The sequence below is a fragment of the Pseudophryne corroboree genome, chromosome 3, assembly GCF_028390025.1.
Source record: "Pseudophryne corroboree isolate aPseCor3 chromosome 3, aPseCor3.hap2, whole genome shotgun sequence".
Classification (NCBI taxonomy): domain Eukaryota; kingdom Metazoa; phylum Chordata; class Amphibia; order Anura; family Myobatrachidae; genus Pseudophryne; species Pseudophryne corroboree.
In genome coordinates this window covers 159,689,390-159,709,872 of record NC_086446.1, presented here as the reverse complement: position 1 = coordinate 159,709,872, position 20,483 = coordinate 159,689,390, and the positions used below count along the sequence as shown (strand labels likewise).

The following is a 20,483-nucleotide window of genomic DNA, read 5'->3' as shown; positions in this document are numbered from 1 at the left end:
GCTCGGTAAAAATCTTCGCATCGCAGCGATTTTCCGCTTAATGCGCATGCGCAATGTCCGCACTGCGACTGCGCCAAGTAAATTTGCTATGCAGTTAGGATTTTTACTCACGGCTTTTTCATCGTTCTGGCGATCGTAATGTGATTGACAGGAAATGGGTGTTACTGGGCGGAAACAGGCCGTTTTATGGGCGTGTGGGAAAAAACGCTACCGTTTCCGGAAAAAACGCAGGAGTGGCTGGAGAAACGGGGGAGTGTCTGGGCGAACGCTGGGTGTGTTTGTGACGTCAAACCAGGAACGACAAGCACTGAAATGATCGCAGATGCCGAGTAAGTCTGGAGCTACTCAGAAACTGCTACGAGGTGTGTAATCGCTATATTGCGAATACATCGTTCGCAATTTTAAGATGCTAAGATTCACTCCCAGTAGGCGGCGGCTTAGCATGAGCAAATCTGCTAAAATCCGCTTGCGAGCGAACAACTCGGAATGACCCCCATGGTTTTGGCCAACTGCTAACAAAATTCCTGCTGCGACCAACTCAGAATTACCCCCAAAGTCAGCATAGTTGCTACCATCTGCCTGTTCTAGCTTAGAAGGAGAAGGAGAGTCTGGTGTAGTATTTGTTGTTTGTGATCTTCTTGCATATTTATCAAGTTTAGCTGCTGCATTTGCAGCTGCACTCGTCTTCCCCATGCTATTGATCACTGCGTATTCTATATTACTGCAGATATTGTAGCCTGAGCCAATATCCCCATAATATACTCAAGTGGGCAGAAAATGCACAGCACTGCACCGTCCCAGTAATATAACAATATCAGGGCTTAAAATATCCCTAGGCTACTAGAAGCTCCTTAGTCGGTACATACATTCGTTTCAACTAGTAGTCAGCCTCACAGCTGCTTAATTGTCACAACTCGTATCACAGCGTCTCCATCCTCAACCATTAGTGAATACTTTCAGATATATCATGTGGGTTTAGTATTCTGCTGCTTCCACGTAATTTATCAACCAGGATCAGGTACAGTTACTATCATCGAAGACGGGTGGTCTTCAGTATGCCGAATGTCGGGATCCCGGCGCACAGTATACCGGCGCCGGAATCCCGACACCCGGCATACCGACAGCTATTCTCCCTCGTGGGGGTCCATGACCCCCCTGGAGAATAAAATAGTGTGGCGCGCGTAGCGCGCCACCGTGCCCGCAGCGTGGCGAGCGAAGCGAGCCTGCAAGGGGATCCTTTGCGCTCGCCACGCTGTCGGTATGCTTTGAACAAAGTGCATCTACAGTCACACAATTCATTTATGTTTCATATACACCTTATACACACAGCCTGAAGGTCATTTAATACAATATTTTTAATAACTTTGTGTATTAAACAAAGTTTGTGTACATTGAGCCATCAAAAAACAAAGGTTTCACTATCTCACCCTCACTCAAAAAAGTCCGTATTTCGGAATATTCCGTATTTCGGAATATTTGGATATGGGATACTCAACCTGTAATACAGGGGGTTTCTCAGCCTCTGCTACCTGGAGCTCACTGGTAAGTAGCGCAGAAGATCTCACAACCGCGGCCGCCAGGAGCACATTGTCTGCCAGGCAGAGAGATTCTCAGCCACGGTCACAAACGGGAGCCACAGGAGATAGAGGATGCGGCCTCTCTCGTCAGGCCCGCGCCCCAACGTCCCGTTTTCTCGGAGCCCCACAGCGTCACAGGGCTTCAGAATCTGGTGCCGTCAGGGCCTGTCCAGATCCCTCTCCGTGCTGGGTGCCGTCCTCCTGCGCGACCCCCGAGCTGTCGCAGACCACAGGCGACAGCAGCCGCGATTAGCACCCAGCGTTCTCTCCGCAGCTCAAAGCCGCCACACAGTGCGCAGCTGCAGGCAGGTCAGTGGTAGTCCCGGCAGCTCTCCTCAATCGCGCGCTTTTAAACAGGAGGTACAGGGTACAGATTTCCTCAAGGGTCTCCTGTACTGTTCACACCCGACCTCCCACAAGCCGAGAAAGTAATATAACTGCTCCAGATATCGCTCAAACACGGTCACAAGGGCTAGGCTAATTCACCAGGGAGCCAGGATATTATAGCAGAATATTTCTTGGGAGCTGCAACCTGCACGCTGCTACTCCATGTTGCTCCTGCCATAGCAAGCCAATTTGGACAATGCCGTTAATCGTTGAAAACGAACATCGTCCAAATCGGAAACATCGGCAAGTGTGTAGGGCCCATTAGACACACAGGAATTGACAGTTGTTAATACTTTGTACTGCTGTTAACACTGCAAAGCTCTGGTTGAGTTCAGGGTCTAATGCTGGCAATACGCTTGTGCGATGCGTCGCGTCATTGAGGGGCATCGCACCGGCAGTTCAGGTGCGATCAAATTGCACCTGAACTGCCAAAGTTGTTACCATGCGATAGATGGCATGGTAATCACGTGATGGGCATGTCACCGCCGAGTGGCGGGTGCCCATCGCACATCACAGTGCGATATATCTCATGTGGGTTTGAAACCACATGAGATCGCACTGCGCTGCGAGAAATATTACGTGCAGCACATAATATTTTGAGATGCGATATTCGACCGGCGTGCCCGCGCATCGCGTCTCAAGGTACCTAAATGTGCATACAATCCTTCGATTTCTCTCACAGATGTAGTCGAAATCGAAGGATAGCACTGATTATCTTATAAGTGTATGGGCACCATTACACTTCATCTTCTGCTAGACCATATGTACCCTGGTTTGAAGACTGAAAGCCACAGTTTTTCTGACCATACATGAACCCGTGTTTAACGTCTATAAACAATACCTTTTTACACTTGTTAGACTTGACGTATTCCAAGTACGCCTGGCCAAATTAACTTCCCTTTGATATCACATTAAACTCCATAACATCGGATTCATATCAATTATAATGTGGCAGAAGAAAAAAAAAAGGCAATCCGCTTATCTTGCAGTTTTTTTTCTCACTAGGAGTCCCTGTAAAAGCGCTCTGTAAAAACGCCTTGGGTATGTACGGATGTACCCAGATGGTCCCTCCAACACACATCAAAGTACCACCTGCTCAAAGATGGAAAAGTATAATTGCTCATCAGAGTCCAACCTCCTACCTCGGTCTACAATGCAGCCGGGCACTAGGACCAGGAGCAGCAGCTCCCAGAGGTGTGACCTCCATGTGCTACTGTGCAACTCACAGCCGCATCTTTCTCTCCTCTCCGTCCGCAGCATGTACCCAACACATGCACCTGAAGTCTCCTCCATAATGTAGGATATAGAGGAAATATAGACCACATTAATCCACTATATCACCACCGCAGCATAATATATCCTGCTGCCACCATTAGTGAAAATACAATTGGCGCACCACAATGCACAGCAACTGTACAAATACTCCTAGCTGCAACTAGCAATCCTGAGTTGACTTGTTCCTGTTTTTTACCTGGTTAATAGACCATCTATTGGTTAAGCTGACCTGCCTTGTGGACTAACCTCCACTACACACCGCTGCCACCCTGGGGCTCCATGATCTTCTCTTAGCTGTGGATGACTGTGGCTATGTTATGCTGTGGGAGGACTATTCAGAATCCACAATCAGTCTCTGATTGTCCCGTCTCCCCATCAAACTGATAAACTATGCATACAATTATGTGGCAATGCAGCTATGACTTAATCCTGAGAGCGATAGGTTTATTACATTGCAGAGCGCAAGTCTAGAAATGTGCCTCTGTTGAACGATCTGAAGGTTCAAAATAGTGCCCATCAATAGTATAGGACAACCTAAAGCGGAGTACAAACCTACGGGTATATTTACTAAAGTGCGGGTTTTCAAATGTGATAGCAACCAGTTTCTAGATATCATTTATCAGATTTTGATAAAATACCCAGAACCTGATTGGTTGATATGGGCAACATCTCTACATTTGAAAAGCTGCAATTTAGTAAATATACCTCCTAAAGATTTATCTGTCTGCTGTGGAAAAAAAATAATAATCTGGTAACATACGGAAGCATATGATAATCGGCCATTTGCTCCCAACACTGGAAAACAGACAATGGTCGTTCATACAAACTGGTTAAATCTATTTCATTTAAGTTATTTATATGAACAATCGTTTCTTTTCTGTTTTCCAGTATTTGGGAGCAAATGGATAATTGTCATTTAAACCCATACATAACCAGACATATTGGACAGATAAATCTTTCTGTACCCAGCTTATGACTGCCAGCTCTAAGCAGCTGCAAAACTCAAGCCTGTCTGCAGAGTAAGAAGGGACCTGCACTCAATGAACAGCAAGCAACATCCCTCACCTTACTCTATGCAAATTTCTGCTCATCCACAAGTCTATGTCCAAAGATAAATCTGCGCCTCAGATACTGCGATATAATGCACTTTTTTTTTACTGTCTTGGTGACACACTTATGAAAATACAGGTGAAGCTGTAGTACTGCACACCCTCATTACAAGTGAATAGAGCAGAGCATTAGAAGATAGACAGACCTTTCCATAGCTTCCATGTCCAAGCACTCGTAGGATGTGAAAGCACTGAGGAGAGAGGGTCTCCTGGCTAGGACAGATGCTGCTGTCTGAAAGGTCATACTCTGTACAAGGGGAGTCAGACCTAGAGTGAAAATACTAAATTCAGTTAGTTCCATTAAGCATTTTTGTGAGCGGTTTAATAGCATGTTTCAAAGAACCAAGTAACAGAATGGCACTTTATAAGGATTATTTAAAAACAATCCTAAAAACTATCATACTTACACATCACAAAATCCTATTAGGTCTGAATCATCATCCTGAATCAAAAAGAAAAATATTTAGAGATGATAACACTACATTATATGAAGAATACACAGATTCACAATGATGCAGATGTTACAGACAGTGGGAGTAGCACCACCAATCAGTCAACACTGTAGACTGTGGCTGACCAGTAGCAATCAGGGAAAATGTTGATAGAGCAGGGAATAATGATGGGGAATTTGAAGGAAAATATTAAATGTTACTTATAACATAGTTAATATTATAAAAGTTACTTATAACAATCCAATTAGCACATCAAAATACTCAATGTCATGGTCACAGTGCGCTTCAGTGTATATAGATTTCCACTTAGCACTAAAGCTTACAGAATAAGATGGCCACATTTGAGGAGGAGCAGAAGGGTGTACAGATCAATGGGAGGAGTTGGGTGGAATGAGGGTAGGGATGGCAATAGACCAACAATGTTTAACAAAAACAATTATTGATTGTCTAGGACTGATGTTAATTAATTTTGCCACTGATGGGAATGAAGCAGATAGATGGTACAGAACTACCTGATGGTTTTGTGTGTGTGGTGGTGGGGGGGGGTTGTTGTTTTTTTTAAACGAGATGAGCGGGTTCGGATTTACTTGATTCAAATTCGGTTTTCCGGATTTTTCTTATTGGCTATCCAAAACACGTGACATCCGTGAGCCAATAAGATGCCGTTTTGAGATTAGAGTAAATCAGAGTAAAACCGAACCCGCTCACCTCTAGTTTTTTTTTCTACAAAGTGTCGTGACACAGCATAGCTCCACCCCCCAACTCCCACGAAGCCTTGCCTCACACTCTGATTGGCCCCCATGTCATTGAATAGTAAAGCAGGAATGACTCTTGGTGGGTATAAACCATGCATGGTTCCCTTACAGATGGTTTTATATCATCAAGGTTATCCATCGATGGCCATCCCTAAATGAGGGGGATTCTTGAAAAAATAAGATTTTACTCACCGGTAAATCTATTTCTCGTAGTCCGTAGTGGATGCTGGGAACTCCGTAAGGACCATGGGGAATAGCGGCTCCGCAGGAGACTGGGCACAACTAAAGAAAGCTTTAGGACTACCTGGTGTGCACTGGCTCCTCCCTCTATGACCCTCCTCCAGACCTCAGTTAGGATACTGTGCCCGGAAGAGCTGACACAATAAGGAAAGGATTTTGAATCCCGGGTAAGACTCATACCAGCCACACCAATCACACCGTATAACTCGTGATACTATACCCAGTTAACAGTATGAAATATAACTGAGCCTCTCAACAGATGGCTCAACAATAACCCTTTAGTTAAACAATAACTATATACAAGTATTGCAGACAATCCGCACTTGGGACGGGCGCCCAGCATCCACTACGGACTACGAGAAATAGATTTACCGGTGAGTAAAATCTTATTTTCTCTGACGTCCTAGTGGATGCTGGGAACTCCGTAAGGACCATGGGGATTATACCAAAGCTCCCAAACGGGCGGGAGAGTGCGGATGACTCTGCAGCACCGAATGAGCGAACTCTAGGTCCTCCTCAGCCAGGGTATCAAACTTGTAGAATTTAGCAAATGTGTTTGACCCCGACCAAGTAGCTGCTCGGCAAAGTTGTAAAGCCGAGACCTCTCGGGCAGCCGCCCAAGAAGAGCCCACCTTCCTCGTGGAATGGGCTTTTACAGATTTAGGATGCGGCAGCCCAGCCGCAGAATGTGCAAGTTGAATCGTGCTACAGATCCAGCGAGCAATAGTCTGCTTTGAAGCAGGCGCACCCAACTTGTTGGGTGCATGCAGGATAAATAGCGAGTCAGTCTTTCTGACTCCAGCTGTCCTGGAAACATAGATTTTTAGGGCCCGGACTACGTCCAGCAACTTGGAATCCTCCAAGTCACGAGTAGCCGCAGGCACCACAATAGGCTGGTTCAAATGAAAAGCTGAAACCACCTTTGGGAGAAATTGGGAACGAGTTCTCAATTCCGCCCTATCCTTATGAAAATAAGAATTTACTTACCGATAATTCTATTTCTCGGAGTCCGTAGTGGATGCTGGGGTTCCTGAAAGGACCATGGGGAATAGCGGCTCCGCAGGAGACAGGGCACAAAAAAGTAAAGCTTTAGGATCAGGTGGTGTGCACTGGCTCCTCCCCCTATGACCCTCCTCCAAGCCAGTTAGGTACTGTGCCCGGACGAGCGTACACAATAAGGAAGGAATTTTGAATCCCGGGTAAGACTCATACCAGCCACACCAATCACACCGTACAACTTGTGATCTAAACCCAGTTAACAGTATGATAACAGCGGAGCCTCTGAAAAGATGGCTCACAACAATAATAACCCGATTTTTGTAACTATGTACAAGTATTGCAGATAATCCGCACTTGGGATGGGCGCCCAGCATCCACTACGGACTCCGAGAAATAGAATTATCGGTAAGTAAATTCTTATTTTCTCTATCGTCCTAGTGGATGCTGGGGTTCCTGAAAGGACCATGGGGATTATACCAAAGCTCCCAAACGGGCGGGAGAGTGCGGATGACTCTGCAGCACCGAATGAGAGAACTCCAGGTCCTCTTTTGCCAGGATATCAAATTTGTAGAAATTTACAAACGTGTTCTCCCCTGACCACGTAGCTGCTCGGCAGAGTTGTAATGCCGAGACCTCTCGGGCAGCCGCCCAAGATGAGCCCACCTTCCTTGTGGAATGGACCTTAACCGATTTAGACTGTGGCAGGCCTGCCTCAGAATGTGCAAGTTGAATTGTGTTACAAATCCAACGAGCAATCGACTGCTTAGAAGCAGGCGCACCCAACTTGTTGGGTGCATACAGTATAAACAGCGAGTCAGATTTTCTGACTCCAGCTGTCCTGGAACATATTTTCAGGGCCCTGACAACTTCTAGCAACTTGGAGTCCTCCAAGTCCCTAGTAGGTGCAAGGCACCACAATAAGCTGGTTCAGGTGAAACACTGACACCACCTTAGGGAGAGAACTGGGGACGAGTCCGCAGCTCTGCCCTGTCCGAATGGACAAACAGATATGGGCTTTTTTGAGAAAAAACCACCAATTTGACACTCGCCTGGTCCAGGCCAGGGCCAAGAGCATGGTCACTTTTTATGTGAGATGCTTCAAATCCACATATTTGACTGGTTTTAAACCAATGTGATTTGAGGAATCCCAGAACTACGTTGAGATCCCACAGTGCCACTGGAGGCACAAAAAAGGGTTTTGTATATGCAATACTCCCTTGACAAACTTCTGGACTTCAGGAACTGAAGCCAATTCTTTCTGGAAGAAAATTTACAGGGCCGAATTTGAACCTTAATGGACCCCAATTTGAGGCCCATAGACACTCCTGTTTGCAGGAAATGCAGGAAACGACCGAGTTGAAATTTCTTTGTGGGGCCTTCCTGGCCTCACACCACGCAACATATTTTCGCCACACGTGGTGATAATGTTGTGCGGTCAGCTCCTTTCTGGCTTTGACCAGGGTAGGAATGACCTCTTCCGGAATGCCTTTTTTCCCTTAGGATCCGGCTTTCCATCTCCATGCCGACAAACGCAGCTGCGGTAAGTCTTGGAACAGACATGGTACTTGCTGAAGCAAGTCCCTTCTTAGCGGCAGAGGCCATAAGACCTCTGTAAGCATCTCTTGAAGTTCCGGGTACCAAGTCCTCCTTGGCCAATCCGGAGCCATGAGTATAGTTCTTACTCCTCTACGTCTTATAATTCTCAGCACCTTAGGTATGAGAAGCAGAGGAGGGAACACATACACCGACTGGTACACCCACGGTGTTACCAGAACGTCCACATCTATTGCCTGAGGGTCTCTTGACCTGGCGCAATACCTGTCCCGTTTTTTGTTCAGACGGGACGCCATCATGTCCACCTTTGGTATTTCCCAACGGTTTACAATCATGTGGAAAAAACTTCTCAATGAAGTTTCCACTCTCCCGGGTGGAGGTCGTGCTGAGGAAGTCTGCTTCCCAGTTTCCATTCCCGGGATGAAAAACTGCTGACCGTGTTATCACATGATTTTCCGCCCAGCGAAAAGTCCTTGCAGTTTCTGCCATTGCCCTCCTGCTTCTTGTGTCGCCCTGTCTGTTTACGTGGGCGACTGCCGTGATGTTTTTCCCACTGGATCAATACCGGCTGACCTTGAAGCAGAGGTCTTGCTAAGCTTAGAGCATTATAAATTTACCCTTAGCTCCAGTATATTTATGTGGAGAAAAGTCTCCATACTTGATCACACTCCCTGGAAATTTTTCCCTTGTGTGACTGCTCCCCAGCCTCTCAGGCTGGGCTCCGTGGTTACCAGCATCCAATCCTGAATGCCGAATCTGCGGCCCTCTAGAAGATGAGCACTCTATAACCACCACAGGAGAGACACCCTTGTCCTTGGATATTGGGTTATCCGCTGATGCATCTGAAGATGCGATCCGGACCATTTGTCCAGCAGATCCCACTGAAAAGTTCTTACGTGAAATCTGCCGAATGGAATTGCTTCGTAGGAAGCCACCATTTTTACCAGGACCCTTGTGCAATGATGCACTGTTTTTAGGAGGTTCCTGACTTGCTCGGATAACTCCCTGGCTTTCTCTTCCGGGAGAAACACCTTTTTCTGGACTGTGTCCAGAATCATCCCTAGGCACAGCAGACGTGTCGTCGGGATCAGCTGCGATTTTGGAATATTTAGAATCCACCCGTGCTGATTGTAGCAGTATCCGAGATAGTGCTACTCCGACCTCCAACTGTTCCCTGGACTATGCCCCTATCAGGAGATCGTCCAAGTAAGGGATAATTTAGACGCCTTTTCTTCGAAGAAGAATCATCAATTCGGCCATTACCTTGGTAAAGACCCCGGGGTGCCGTGGACAATCCAAACGGCAGCGTCTGAAACCGATAGTGACAGTTCTGCACCACGAACCTGAGGTACCCTTAGTGAGAAGGGCAAATTTGGGACATAGAGGTAAGCATCCCAGATGTCCCGGGACACTATATAGTCCCCTTCTTCCTGGTTCGTTATCACTGCTCTGAGTGACTTCATCTTAATTTGAACCTTTGTAAGTGTTCAAAAAAAAATTTTTTAGAATAAGTCTCACCTAGCCTTCTGGCTTCAGTACCACAATATAGTGTGGAATAATACCCCTTTTCTGTAGTAGGAGGGGTAATTTAATTGTCACCTGCTGGGAATACAGCTTGTGAATTTTTTCCCATACTACCTCCTTGTCGGAGGGAGACTTGGTAAAGCAGACTTCAGGAGCCTGCGAAGGGGAAACGTCTCGACATTCCCGTCTGTACCCCCGGGATACTACTTGTAGGATCCAGGGGTCCTGTACGGTCTCAGCGCCATGCTGAGAACTTGTCAGACGCGGTGAAATGCTTCTGTTCCTGGGAATAGGCTGCCTGCTGCAGTCTTCTTCCCTTTCCTCTATCCCTGGGCAGATATGATCTTATAGGGACGAGAGGACTGAGGCTGAAAAGACGGTGTCTTTTTCTGCAGAGATGTGACTTAGGGTAAAAAACGGTGGATTTTCCAGCAGTTGCCGTGACCACCAGGTCCGATGGACCGACCCCAAACAAGTCCTCTTCCTTTATACGGCCATACTGTGCCGTTTGGAATCTGCATCACCTGACCACTGTCGTGTCCATAACATCTTCTGGCAGTTATGGACATCGCGTTTATTCATGATGCCAGAGTGCAAATATCCCTCTGTGCATCTCGCATATATAGAAATGCTCTATAGTCAATAAAATACTGTCCCTGTCAAGGGTATCAATATTTTTAGTCAGGGAATCCGACCAAGCCACCCTAGCTCTGCACATCCAGGCTGAGGCGATCGCTGGCCGCAGTATAACACCAGTATGTGTGTATATACTTTTTATTATATTTTCCAGCCTTGTCAGCTGGTCCTTGAGGACGGCCCTATCTATAGACGGTACCGCCACTTGTTTTGATAAGCGTGTGAGCGCCTTATCCACCTTAAGGGGTGTTTCCCAACGCGCCCTAACTTCTGGCGGGAAAGGGTATACCGCCCATAATTTTCTATCGGGGGGAACCCACGCATCACACACTTTATTTAATTTATCTGATTCAGGAAAAACTATGGTAGTTTTTTCACATCCCACATAATACCCTCTTTTGTGGTACTTGTAGTATCAGAAATACGTAACACCTCCTTCATTGCCTTTAACGTGTGGCCCTAATAAGGAATACGTTTGTTTATTCACCGTCGACACTGGATTCAGTGTCCCTGTCTGTGTCTGTGTCGACCGACTAAAGTAAACGGGCGTTTTAAAACCCTTGACGGTGTTTTTGAGACGTCTGGACCGTACTAATTGTTTGTCGGCCGTCTCATGTCGTCAACCGACCTTGCAGCGTGTTGACATTATCACGTAATTTCCTAAATAAGCCATCCATTCCGGTGTCGACTCCCTAGAGAGTGACATCACCATTACAGGCAATTGCTCCGCCTCCTCACCAACATCGTCCTCCTACCTGTCGACACACACGTACCGACACACAGCACACACACAGGGAATGCTCTGATAGAGGACAGGACCCACTAGCCCTTTGGAGAGACAGAGGGAGAGTTTGCCAGCACACACCAAAAACGCTATAATTATATAGGGACAACCTTATATAAGTGTTTTCCCTTATAGCATCTTAATATATATATATATAAGCATATCGCCAAATTAGTGCCCCCCCTCTCTGTTGTAACCCTGTTTCTGTAGTGCAGTGCAGGGGAGAGCCTGGGAGCCTTCCCTCCAGCCTTTCTGTGAGGGAAAATGGCGCTGTGTGCTGAGGAGATAGGCCCCGCCCCTTTTTCGGCGGCCTCGTCTCCCGCTCTTAACGGATTCTGGCAGGGGTTAAATATCTCCATATAGCCTCCGGAGGCTATATGTGAGGTATTTTTAGCCAAAATAGGTATTCATTTGCCTCCCAGGGCGCCCCCCTCCCAGCGCCCTGCACCCTCAGTGACTGCCGTGTGAAGTGTGCTGAGAGGAAAATGGCGCACAGCTGCAGTGCTGTGCGCTACCTTTAGAAGACTGAGGAGTCTTCTGCCGCCGATTCTGGACCTCTTCTTACTTCAGCATCTGCAAGGGGGCCGGCGGCAAGGCTCCGGTGACCATCCAGGCTGTACCTGTGATCGTCCCTCTGGAGCTGATGTCCAGTAGCCAAGAAGCCAATCCATCCTGCACGCAGGTGAGTTCACTTCTTCTCCCCTAAGTCCCTCGTTGCAGTGATCCTGTTGCCAGCAGGACTCACTGTAAAATAAAAAACCTAAGCTAAACTTTCCTAAGCAGCTCTTTAGGAGAGCCACCTAGATTGCACCCTTCTCGGCCGGGCACAAAAATCTAACTGGCTTGGAGGAGGGTCATAGGGGGAGGAGCCAGTGCACACCACCTGATCCTAAAGCTTTACTTTTTTGTGCCCTGTCTCCTGCGGAGCCGCTATTCCCCATGGTCCTTTCAGGAACCCCAGCATCCACTAGGACGATAGAGAAAAATCAGATAAGGGCATTTGCATGCCAAAACCGCCAATTCTGATACACGCCTGGCCGACGCCAAGGCCAACAGCATGACCACTGTCCACGTGAGGTATTTTAGCTCCACGGATTTAAGTGGTTCAAACCAATGCGACTTCAGGAAATCCAACACCACGTTGAGATCCCACGGTGCCACTGGAGGCACAAACGGAGGCTGAATATGCAGCCCTCCCTTAACAAAAGTCTGAACTTCAGGCAATGAAGCCAGTTCTTTTTGGAAGAAAATGGACAGAGCCGAAAACTGGACCTTACTGGAACCCATTTGAGGCCCATAGTCACTCCTGACTGTAGGAAGTGCAGAAATCGACCCAGTTGAAATTCCTCCATTGGGGCCTTCCTGGCCTCACACTAAGCAACATATTTTCGCCATATGCGGTGATAATATTTTGCGGTCACATCTTTCCTAGCCTTAATCAGCGTAGGAATGACTTTATCCGGAATGCCCTTTTCCTTTAGGATCCGGTGTTCAACCGCCATGCCGTCAAACCAGCGGCGGTAAGTCTTGGAACAGACAGGGCCCCTGCTGCAGCAGGTCCTGTCTGAGCGGCAGAGGCCATGGGTCCTCTGAGATCATTTCTTGAAGTTCTGGGTACCAAGATATTCTTGGCCAATCCGGAACCACGAGTATAGTTCTTACTCCTCTCCTTCTTATTATTCTCAGGACCTTGGGTATGAGAGGCAGAGGAAGGAACACATACACCGACTGGTACACCCACGGTGTTACCAGAGCGTCCACAGCTATCGCCTGAGGGTCCCTTGACCTGGCGCAATAACATTTTAGCTTTTTGTTGAGGCGGGACGCCATCATGTCCACCTGTGGCCCTTCCCAATGGTGTACAATCATTTGGAAGACTTCTGGATGAAGTCCCCACTCTCCCGGGTGGAGGTCGTGTCTGCTGAGAAAGTCTGCTTCCCAGTTGTCCACTCCGGGAATGAACACTGCTGACAGTGCTAACACATGATTTTCCGCCCATCGGAGAATCCTTGTGCCATTGCCATCCTGCTTCTTGTGCCGACCTGTCGGTTTACATGGGCGACCGCCGTGATGTTGTCTGACTAGATCAGCACCGGCTGGTTTTGAAGCAGGGGTCTTGCCTGACTTAGGGCATTGCAAATGGCCCTTAGTTCCAGAATATTTATGTGTAGGGAAGTCTCCTGACTTGACCATTGTCCTTGGAAGTTTCTTCCCTGTGTGACTGCCCCCCAACCTCGAAGGCTGGCATCCGAGGTCACCAGGACCCAGTCCTGTATGCCGAAACTGCGGCCCTCTGGAAGATGAGCACTCTGCAGCCATCACAACAGCGACACCCTGGCCCTTGGAGACAGGGTTATCAGCCGATGCATCTGAAGATGCGATCCGGACCACCTGTCCAACAGATCCCACTGAAAGATCCTTGCATGGAACCCTCCGAATGGAATTGCTTCGTAAGAAGCCACCATCTTTCCCAGGACTCGCGTGCAATGGTGCACCGACACCTGTTTTGGTTTTAGGAGGTCTCGGACTAGAGATGACAACTCCTTGGCCTTCTCCTCCGGGAGAAACACTTTTTTCTGTTCTGTGTCGAGAACCATCCCCAGGAACAGTAGACGCGTTGTAGGAACCAGCTGCGACTTCGGAATGTTCAGGATCCAGCCGTGCTGTTGTAGCACGGCCCCAGCTAGTGCTACTCCGATCAACAACTGTTCCCTGGACCTCGCCTTTATAAGGAGATCGTCCAAGTACGGGATAATTATAACTCCCTTCCTTCGAAGGAGTATCATCATCTCTGCCATTACCTTGGTAAATACCCTCGGTGCCATGGACAGACCAAACGGCAACGTCTGGAATTGGTAATGACAGTCCTGTACCACAAATCTGAGGTACTCCTGGTGAGGGGGGTAAATGGGACATGCAGGTAAGCATCCTTGATGTCCAGTGATACCATGTAATCCCCTTCGTCCAGGCTTGCAATAACCGCCCTGAGCGATTCCATTTTGAACTTGAACCTTTGTATATAAGTGTTCAAGGATTTCAAATGGGTCTCACCGAACCGTCCGGTTTCGGTACCACAAACATTGTGGAATAGTAACCCCGTCCCTGTTGAAGAAGGGGTACCTTGACTATCACCTGCTGCGAATACAGCTTGTGAATTGCCTCCAGCACTGCCTCCCTGTCTGAGGGAGCTGTCGGCAAGGCAGATTTGAGGAAACGGCGAGGGGGAGAAGTCTCGAATTCCAGCTTGTACCCCTGAGATACTACCTGTAGAATCCAGGGATCCACCCGTGAGCGAGCCCACTGGTCGCTGAAATTTCTTGAGACGGGCCCCCACCGTACCTGGCTCCGCCTGTGGAGCCCCAGCGTCATGCGGTGGACTTAGAGGAAGCGGGGGAGGACTTTTGTTCCTGGGAACTGGCTGTATGCTGCAGCTTTTTCCCTCTACCTCTGCCTCTGGGCAGAAAGGACGCGCCTTTAACCCGCTTGCCTTTCTGGGGCCGAAAGGACTGTACCTGATAATACGGTGCTTTCTTTGGCTGTGAGGGAACATGGGGCAAAATGTTGATTTCCCAGCTGTAGCTGTGGAAACGAGGTCCGAGAGACCATCCCCAAACAACTCCTCACCCTTGTAAGGCAAAACTTCCATGTGCCTTTTAGAATCAGCATCACCTGTCCACTGCCGAGTTCCTGGCAGAAATGGACATTGCGTTTATTTTAGATGCCAGTCGGCAATTATCCCTCTGTGCATCTCTCATGTATAAGACTGCGTCTTTAATATGCTCTATGGTTAGCAATATAGTGTCCCTGTCTTAAGGTACAGAGAATCTGACCACGCAGCTGCAGCACTGCACATTCATGCTGAAGCAATAGCTGGTCTCAGTAGAATGCCTGAGTGTGTATATACAGACTTCAGGATAGCCTCCTGCATTCTATCTGCAGGCTCCTCTAGGGCGGCCGTGTCCTGAGACGGTAGTGCCACCTTCTTTGACAGACGTGTGAGCGCTTTATCCACCCTAGGGGATGTCTCCCAACGTGACCTATCCTCTGGCGGGAAAGGGTACGCCATTAGTAACCTTTTAGAAATTACCAGTTTCTTATCGGGGGAAACTCACGCTTCTTCACACATTTAGTTCATCAGATGGGGGAAAAACCACTGGAAGCTTTTTTCTCCCCAAACATAATACCCTTTTTTGTGGTACCTGGGGTAATATCAGAAATGTGCAACACATTTTTTATTGCCGTAATCATGTAACGGGTGGCTCTATTGGAATGTACAGTAGTCTCCTCCTCGTCGCCACTGGAGTCAGTATCCGTGTCGACATCTGTGTCTACCATCTGAGGTAGTGGGCGTTTTAGGGCCCCTGATGGCTTTTGAGACGCCTGGGCAGGCACGGGCTGAGAAGCCGGCTGTCCCACATCTGCTATGTCGTCAAACCTTTTATGTAAGGAGTTGACACTGTCACGTAATTCCTTCCACATGTCCATCCACTCAGGTGTCGACCCCGCAGGGGGTGACATCACATTTATCGGCATCTGCTCCGCCTCCACATAAGCCTCTTCATCAAACATGTCGACACAGCCGTACCGACATACCGCACACACACAGAGAATGCTCTGACTGAGGACAGGACCCCACAAAGTCCTTTGGGGAGACAGAGAGAGAGTATGCCAGCACACACCAGAGCGCTATATAATGCAGGGATTCACATTACCCACAGTGATTTTTCCCTTATAGCTGCTATAATACACAGATTTGCGCCTAAATTTAGTGCCCCCCCTCTCTTTTTAACCCTTTGAGCCTGAAAACTACAGGGGAGAGCCTGGGGAGCTGTCTTCCAGCTGCACTGTGAAGAGAAAATGGTGCCAGTGTGCTGAGGGAGATAGCCCCGCCCCTTTTTCGGCGGACTTCTCCCGCTCTTATAATCATAATGTGGCAGGGGTATTTTACACATATATAGCTTATTAGGCTATATTATGTGTGATTTGCCACTCTTAAGGTACTCTAATTGCTGCCCAGGGCGCCCCCCCCCAGCGTCCTGCACCCATCAGTGACCGGAGTATGTGGTGTGCACAGGGAGCAATGGCGCACAGCTGCAGTGCTGTGCGCTACCTTAATGAAGACCGGAGTCTTCTGCCGCCGATTTCCTGGACGTTCTTCTTGCTTCTGGCTCTGCAAGGGGGACGGCGGTGCGGCTCCGGGACCGGACGACCGAGGCTGGGCCTGTGTTCGATCCCTCTGGAGCTAATGGTGTCCAGTAGCCTAAGAAGCCCAAGCTAGCTGCAAGCAGGTAGGTCCGCTTCTCTCCCCTAAGTCCCTCGTAGCAGTGAGTCTGTTGCCAGCAGATCTCACTGAAAATAAAAAACCTAAAATATACTTTCTTTTCTAGGAGCTCAGGAGAGCCCCTAGTGTGCATCCAGCTCGGCCGGGCACAAAATTCTAACTGAGGTCTGGAGGAGGGGCATAGAGGGAGGAGCCAGTGCACACCAGGTAGTCCTAAAGCTTTCTTTAGTTGTGCCCAGGAGCCGCTATTCCCCATGGTCCTTACGGAGTTCCCAGCATCCACTAGGACGTCAGAGAAATAAAGTATCAGTGCACAATTGTACCTACTATTAAGGAAATATTTAAATTTGGAGGAGTGAGACAATGTAAGCAAGTTAAAGGGGTGGAGTAGGTGCAAAGGCATGAATTGGAAGTCTTAGATGGTGATTCAGTTGCTAGGCGTATATTATATATATTTATATATATATATATATATATATATACATACACACAATCACACACACACACACACACACACACACACGACGGTGCAATTTAATTGTTTCTCTATTTGGGCAATGGGTTTAGCAAAGTGGCTAAAACAGTGTAAAGGAGTTAAGGAGCCCAAACCACTGCTTGCGTACTCAAATGGACTTTGCAAACATTCTTCTCGCACCTCAGGAGGCTGCAAGAATAAATTTGTGCCCTTGTCGGGCACCCATTTGTATAGACACCCAGTATGGGGTGCCCAGAATAACTGAATTACCCCAATAGAGTGATATCCTAAACTTTGAATGTTATCTATTAACTTTCCATTTGCACTTTAGAGGAAAAGTAATTTTCTTGAATCACTCTTCATAATGGAAAAAAAAAAAAAATCTTCACACAAAAATGTGAATTTCTTTTAAATACTGTCCTGATGTTGCTTTTCTTTTGTGATTAATATAAGACAAACATGAAGTTACACTAATAAGCATTAGAGGGGAAAAAATGGAAAGTTCTTTAATGATAGAGATATCTCGGAGTGGTAGTAAGTTGGACTGTGATGTGGCATTTACACAGATATTTCTGCCATTCTATATCTCCCTTGAGAAGGGTATGGGTACACAATTTGTGCAGAAAATGCGCTTTGCAAATGAGAACCACACTGTTTTCTCAGCTGTAGATGTCCGTGGGTGGCCTGGCTCTGCCTTCAGAATGCTATTCTTAGTTAATGCCTTATCTAATTGAAGGGATGCTGCAAAGTGGTAATACCTGTAAGTTGGACTGTGATGAGGGGTTTATGTATATTTCTGTATCTCCCATTAGCAAAGTACGTGTAAACAATTTCCACAGTCGGTGGCTGATTCGGAGTAGGATGCCTGCTCACTAGTACATTATGCTAATACAGGAATCAGCCAGTGTGTACCAAACATCTGTGCAACTGTATGTGGTAGCGGGATGCGTTTAATTTGCCGGCTGTCGGGATACCGACGCCAGAATCCCAACAGCCGACAATGCAGACAGCCGGAATACCGTCTAAACAGGGCTATTCCAACTTGTGGGTGTCTGCAGACAAAGTGGGAAAAGATCCTATAGCAAGCGCAGCAAGCCACAGAGCCTGCTGCGTGGCAAGCGCAGTGATCCTGCAAGGGGATTCGTAGTGCTCGCCCCGCTGCCGTCCGGGATAGCGCTGTTGAGCTACATCCCGTCCACTGGCAAATCATATGTAAACCGTGGTAGCGGATTGTGCCCACTGTTCTTATGTCCGCTGCCGCAGGTGTCATCATTAGTATTGGGACTTAAAACAATCCCATGTTGGGTGCAAAAGATCCATCTGAAACAAAGATCCCATCTCCACCTGCATCACTCCCATGAGACAAATCAGTTAGTTGCCAGCCAGAAACGCCAATTTCACGGCCAGTGTGTTCCGTTGACTAACGGATCAATCAGTACAGGCTAGCTAACTCGGTGCATGCGCAGTATGCTGAAATCCACAATAACCTTTTCAGATCGCAACATTCTGTGGGATTTGCAAATAAGGACCACACAGCTGTTGTTAAACTGTGGCCTTGTAGTAAAAAATATATTTTAAAAACGGCATTTTACCACTTTAATGGGTTTCTACTCTGTATTCAGATCCCTATTCATATGATTAAATACACAACTCCAAACATGACCCTCTCCAGGAGAGACAAAATGCTCTGTTCCTGGCCTTCCCTCTTAATGTAGGATTGCCCTCACCTATGTTGAACTGGTGTAGTATGGTATGCCGGCGGCCGGGCTCCCGACGACCTGCATACCGGCGCCGGGAGCCCGACCGTTAGCATACCGACAGCGTGGCGAGCGCAAATGAGGCCCTTGCGGGCTCGCTGCGATCGCCATGCTGCGGGCACGGTGGCGCCACGCTATTTTATTCTCCCTCCAGGGGGGTCGTGGACCCCCACGAGGGGGAAAAAGTGTCGGTATGCCGGCGCCGGGATCCCGACAGTCGGCATACTGAAGACAACCCTGTTGAACTAGTTACTTGATAAGAAAGGTGTTTCACTACAGGTGCCAGCAATCATACATTAAGAGGGAAGTCCAGGAGCACAGCATTTAGTCCCACCTGGAGGGTCATGTTGGGAGGTATGACTACATATTATAAGTGATTAAATACTGTACTTATGTTTACTTTTTTTTTTATTATTTCTGTGTCCCTGGTTAGCTATTTTATTCCAAGGCAACCTAATTCTGAGTGTTGTTTCCTGTGTTGCATATTGTTTGTATTATTACTCACTCTGCCTCAGTATAGTTACTGTGCGATAGCGTCAGAAAATTCTAGTAAGGACAGAAGTTATATTGATCACTTCTTCTCAATGGTGAACCCAGGGCCCTAGGGACAGGCAGTCTGCATAACAATCCCCCCTCCACCCCATACTAGACAGCTCACTCACGTTACACATTACAGTACCCACCATTTACCAAGCTCCACCCCCTTTAGGCCCCGCCCCTATTCCCGGGGTACAGTTGTAGTCCCTCCCTTCCCCCCTCTTCCCAGTCACTCTCACGGGGTCATTGTCATCACTCTTCTCCTCTGTTTCCAGGTCCAGATCAAAGACAGCTGCCATTGCTGCCTTATACCGGAACAAAAAGAGCGCGCTATTTCCGGGTACATGGTCTTATAGTTACAGCGCCAGCCGTAATAAGTGACTAATGCATGCTAATGACTTCCTGTCTCTAGTCTTACGTTGACTTTTACATATGATTAGCCTCTGGCAAAATGGCATCCGCCTTTGCCACCGAGCAGCAATAGTGCAGACACTTTAGTCATTATGTGGTTGCTCTGTTCTAGTGACGGGGAGCCCTATAACCTCTCCTCTATTTCGTTTAAAGACACTTCATATGAGCGTGGTCTCCGGAAAAATGGCCGCCGGCATCCATACCTCATCACAGTTGACCATCAGTGGTATCAAAGCGCCATCCAGCAGCACTCCGAAAATATCCGCCATACATTTGAATGATATCACTGCCATCTACTGGACTCTTAGAGAACGGCATTTTTCATTACAAGCACAGAAAGCCTTATTAATTAAGTGCAATTTAGACTATGGGGGTCATCCCGACCTAATCGCACGCTAGCTGTTTTTGCAGCGCTGCGATCAGATAGTCACTGCATATAGGGGGTAATTCCAATTTGATCGCAGCAGGATATTTTTTAGCAATTGGGCAAAACCATGTGCACTGCAGGGGGAGCAGACATAACATGTGCAGAGAGAGTTAAATTTGGGTGGGTTATTTTGTTTCTGTGCAGGGTAAATACTGGCTGCTTTATTTTTACGATGCAATTTAGATTGCAGATTGAACTCACCACACCCAAATCTATCTCTCTATGCACATGTTATATCTGCCCCCCCCTGTAGTGCACATGGTTTTGCCCAACTGCTAAAAAATTTCCTGCTGCGATCAACTT

At 47.6% G+C, this 20,483-nt stretch overlaps 1 protein-coding gene across 1 annotated transcript in view; it reads right to left on the bottom strand.

The window, feature by feature from the left end:
- Positions 1-19,684, bottom strand: part of RPS6KB2 (ribosomal protein S6 kinase B2) — an 80,904-nt gene extending 61,220 nt beyond the window's left edge. The window contains exons 1-3 of the mRNA XM_063958523.1: positions 19,582-19,684; positions 4,756-4,790; positions 4,495-4,615 (exon numbers count right to left, since the gene is read on the bottom strand). Of these exons, the coding sequence (XP_063814593.1) occupies positions 4,495-4,615; positions 4,756-4,790; positions 19,582-19,641 (216 nt within the window). The 5' untranslated portion in view covers positions 19,642-19,684. The remainder of the gene's footprint in view (positions 1-4,494; positions 4,616-4,755; positions 4,791-19,581) is intronic.
- Positions 19,685-20,483: the final 799 nt, after the last annotated feature.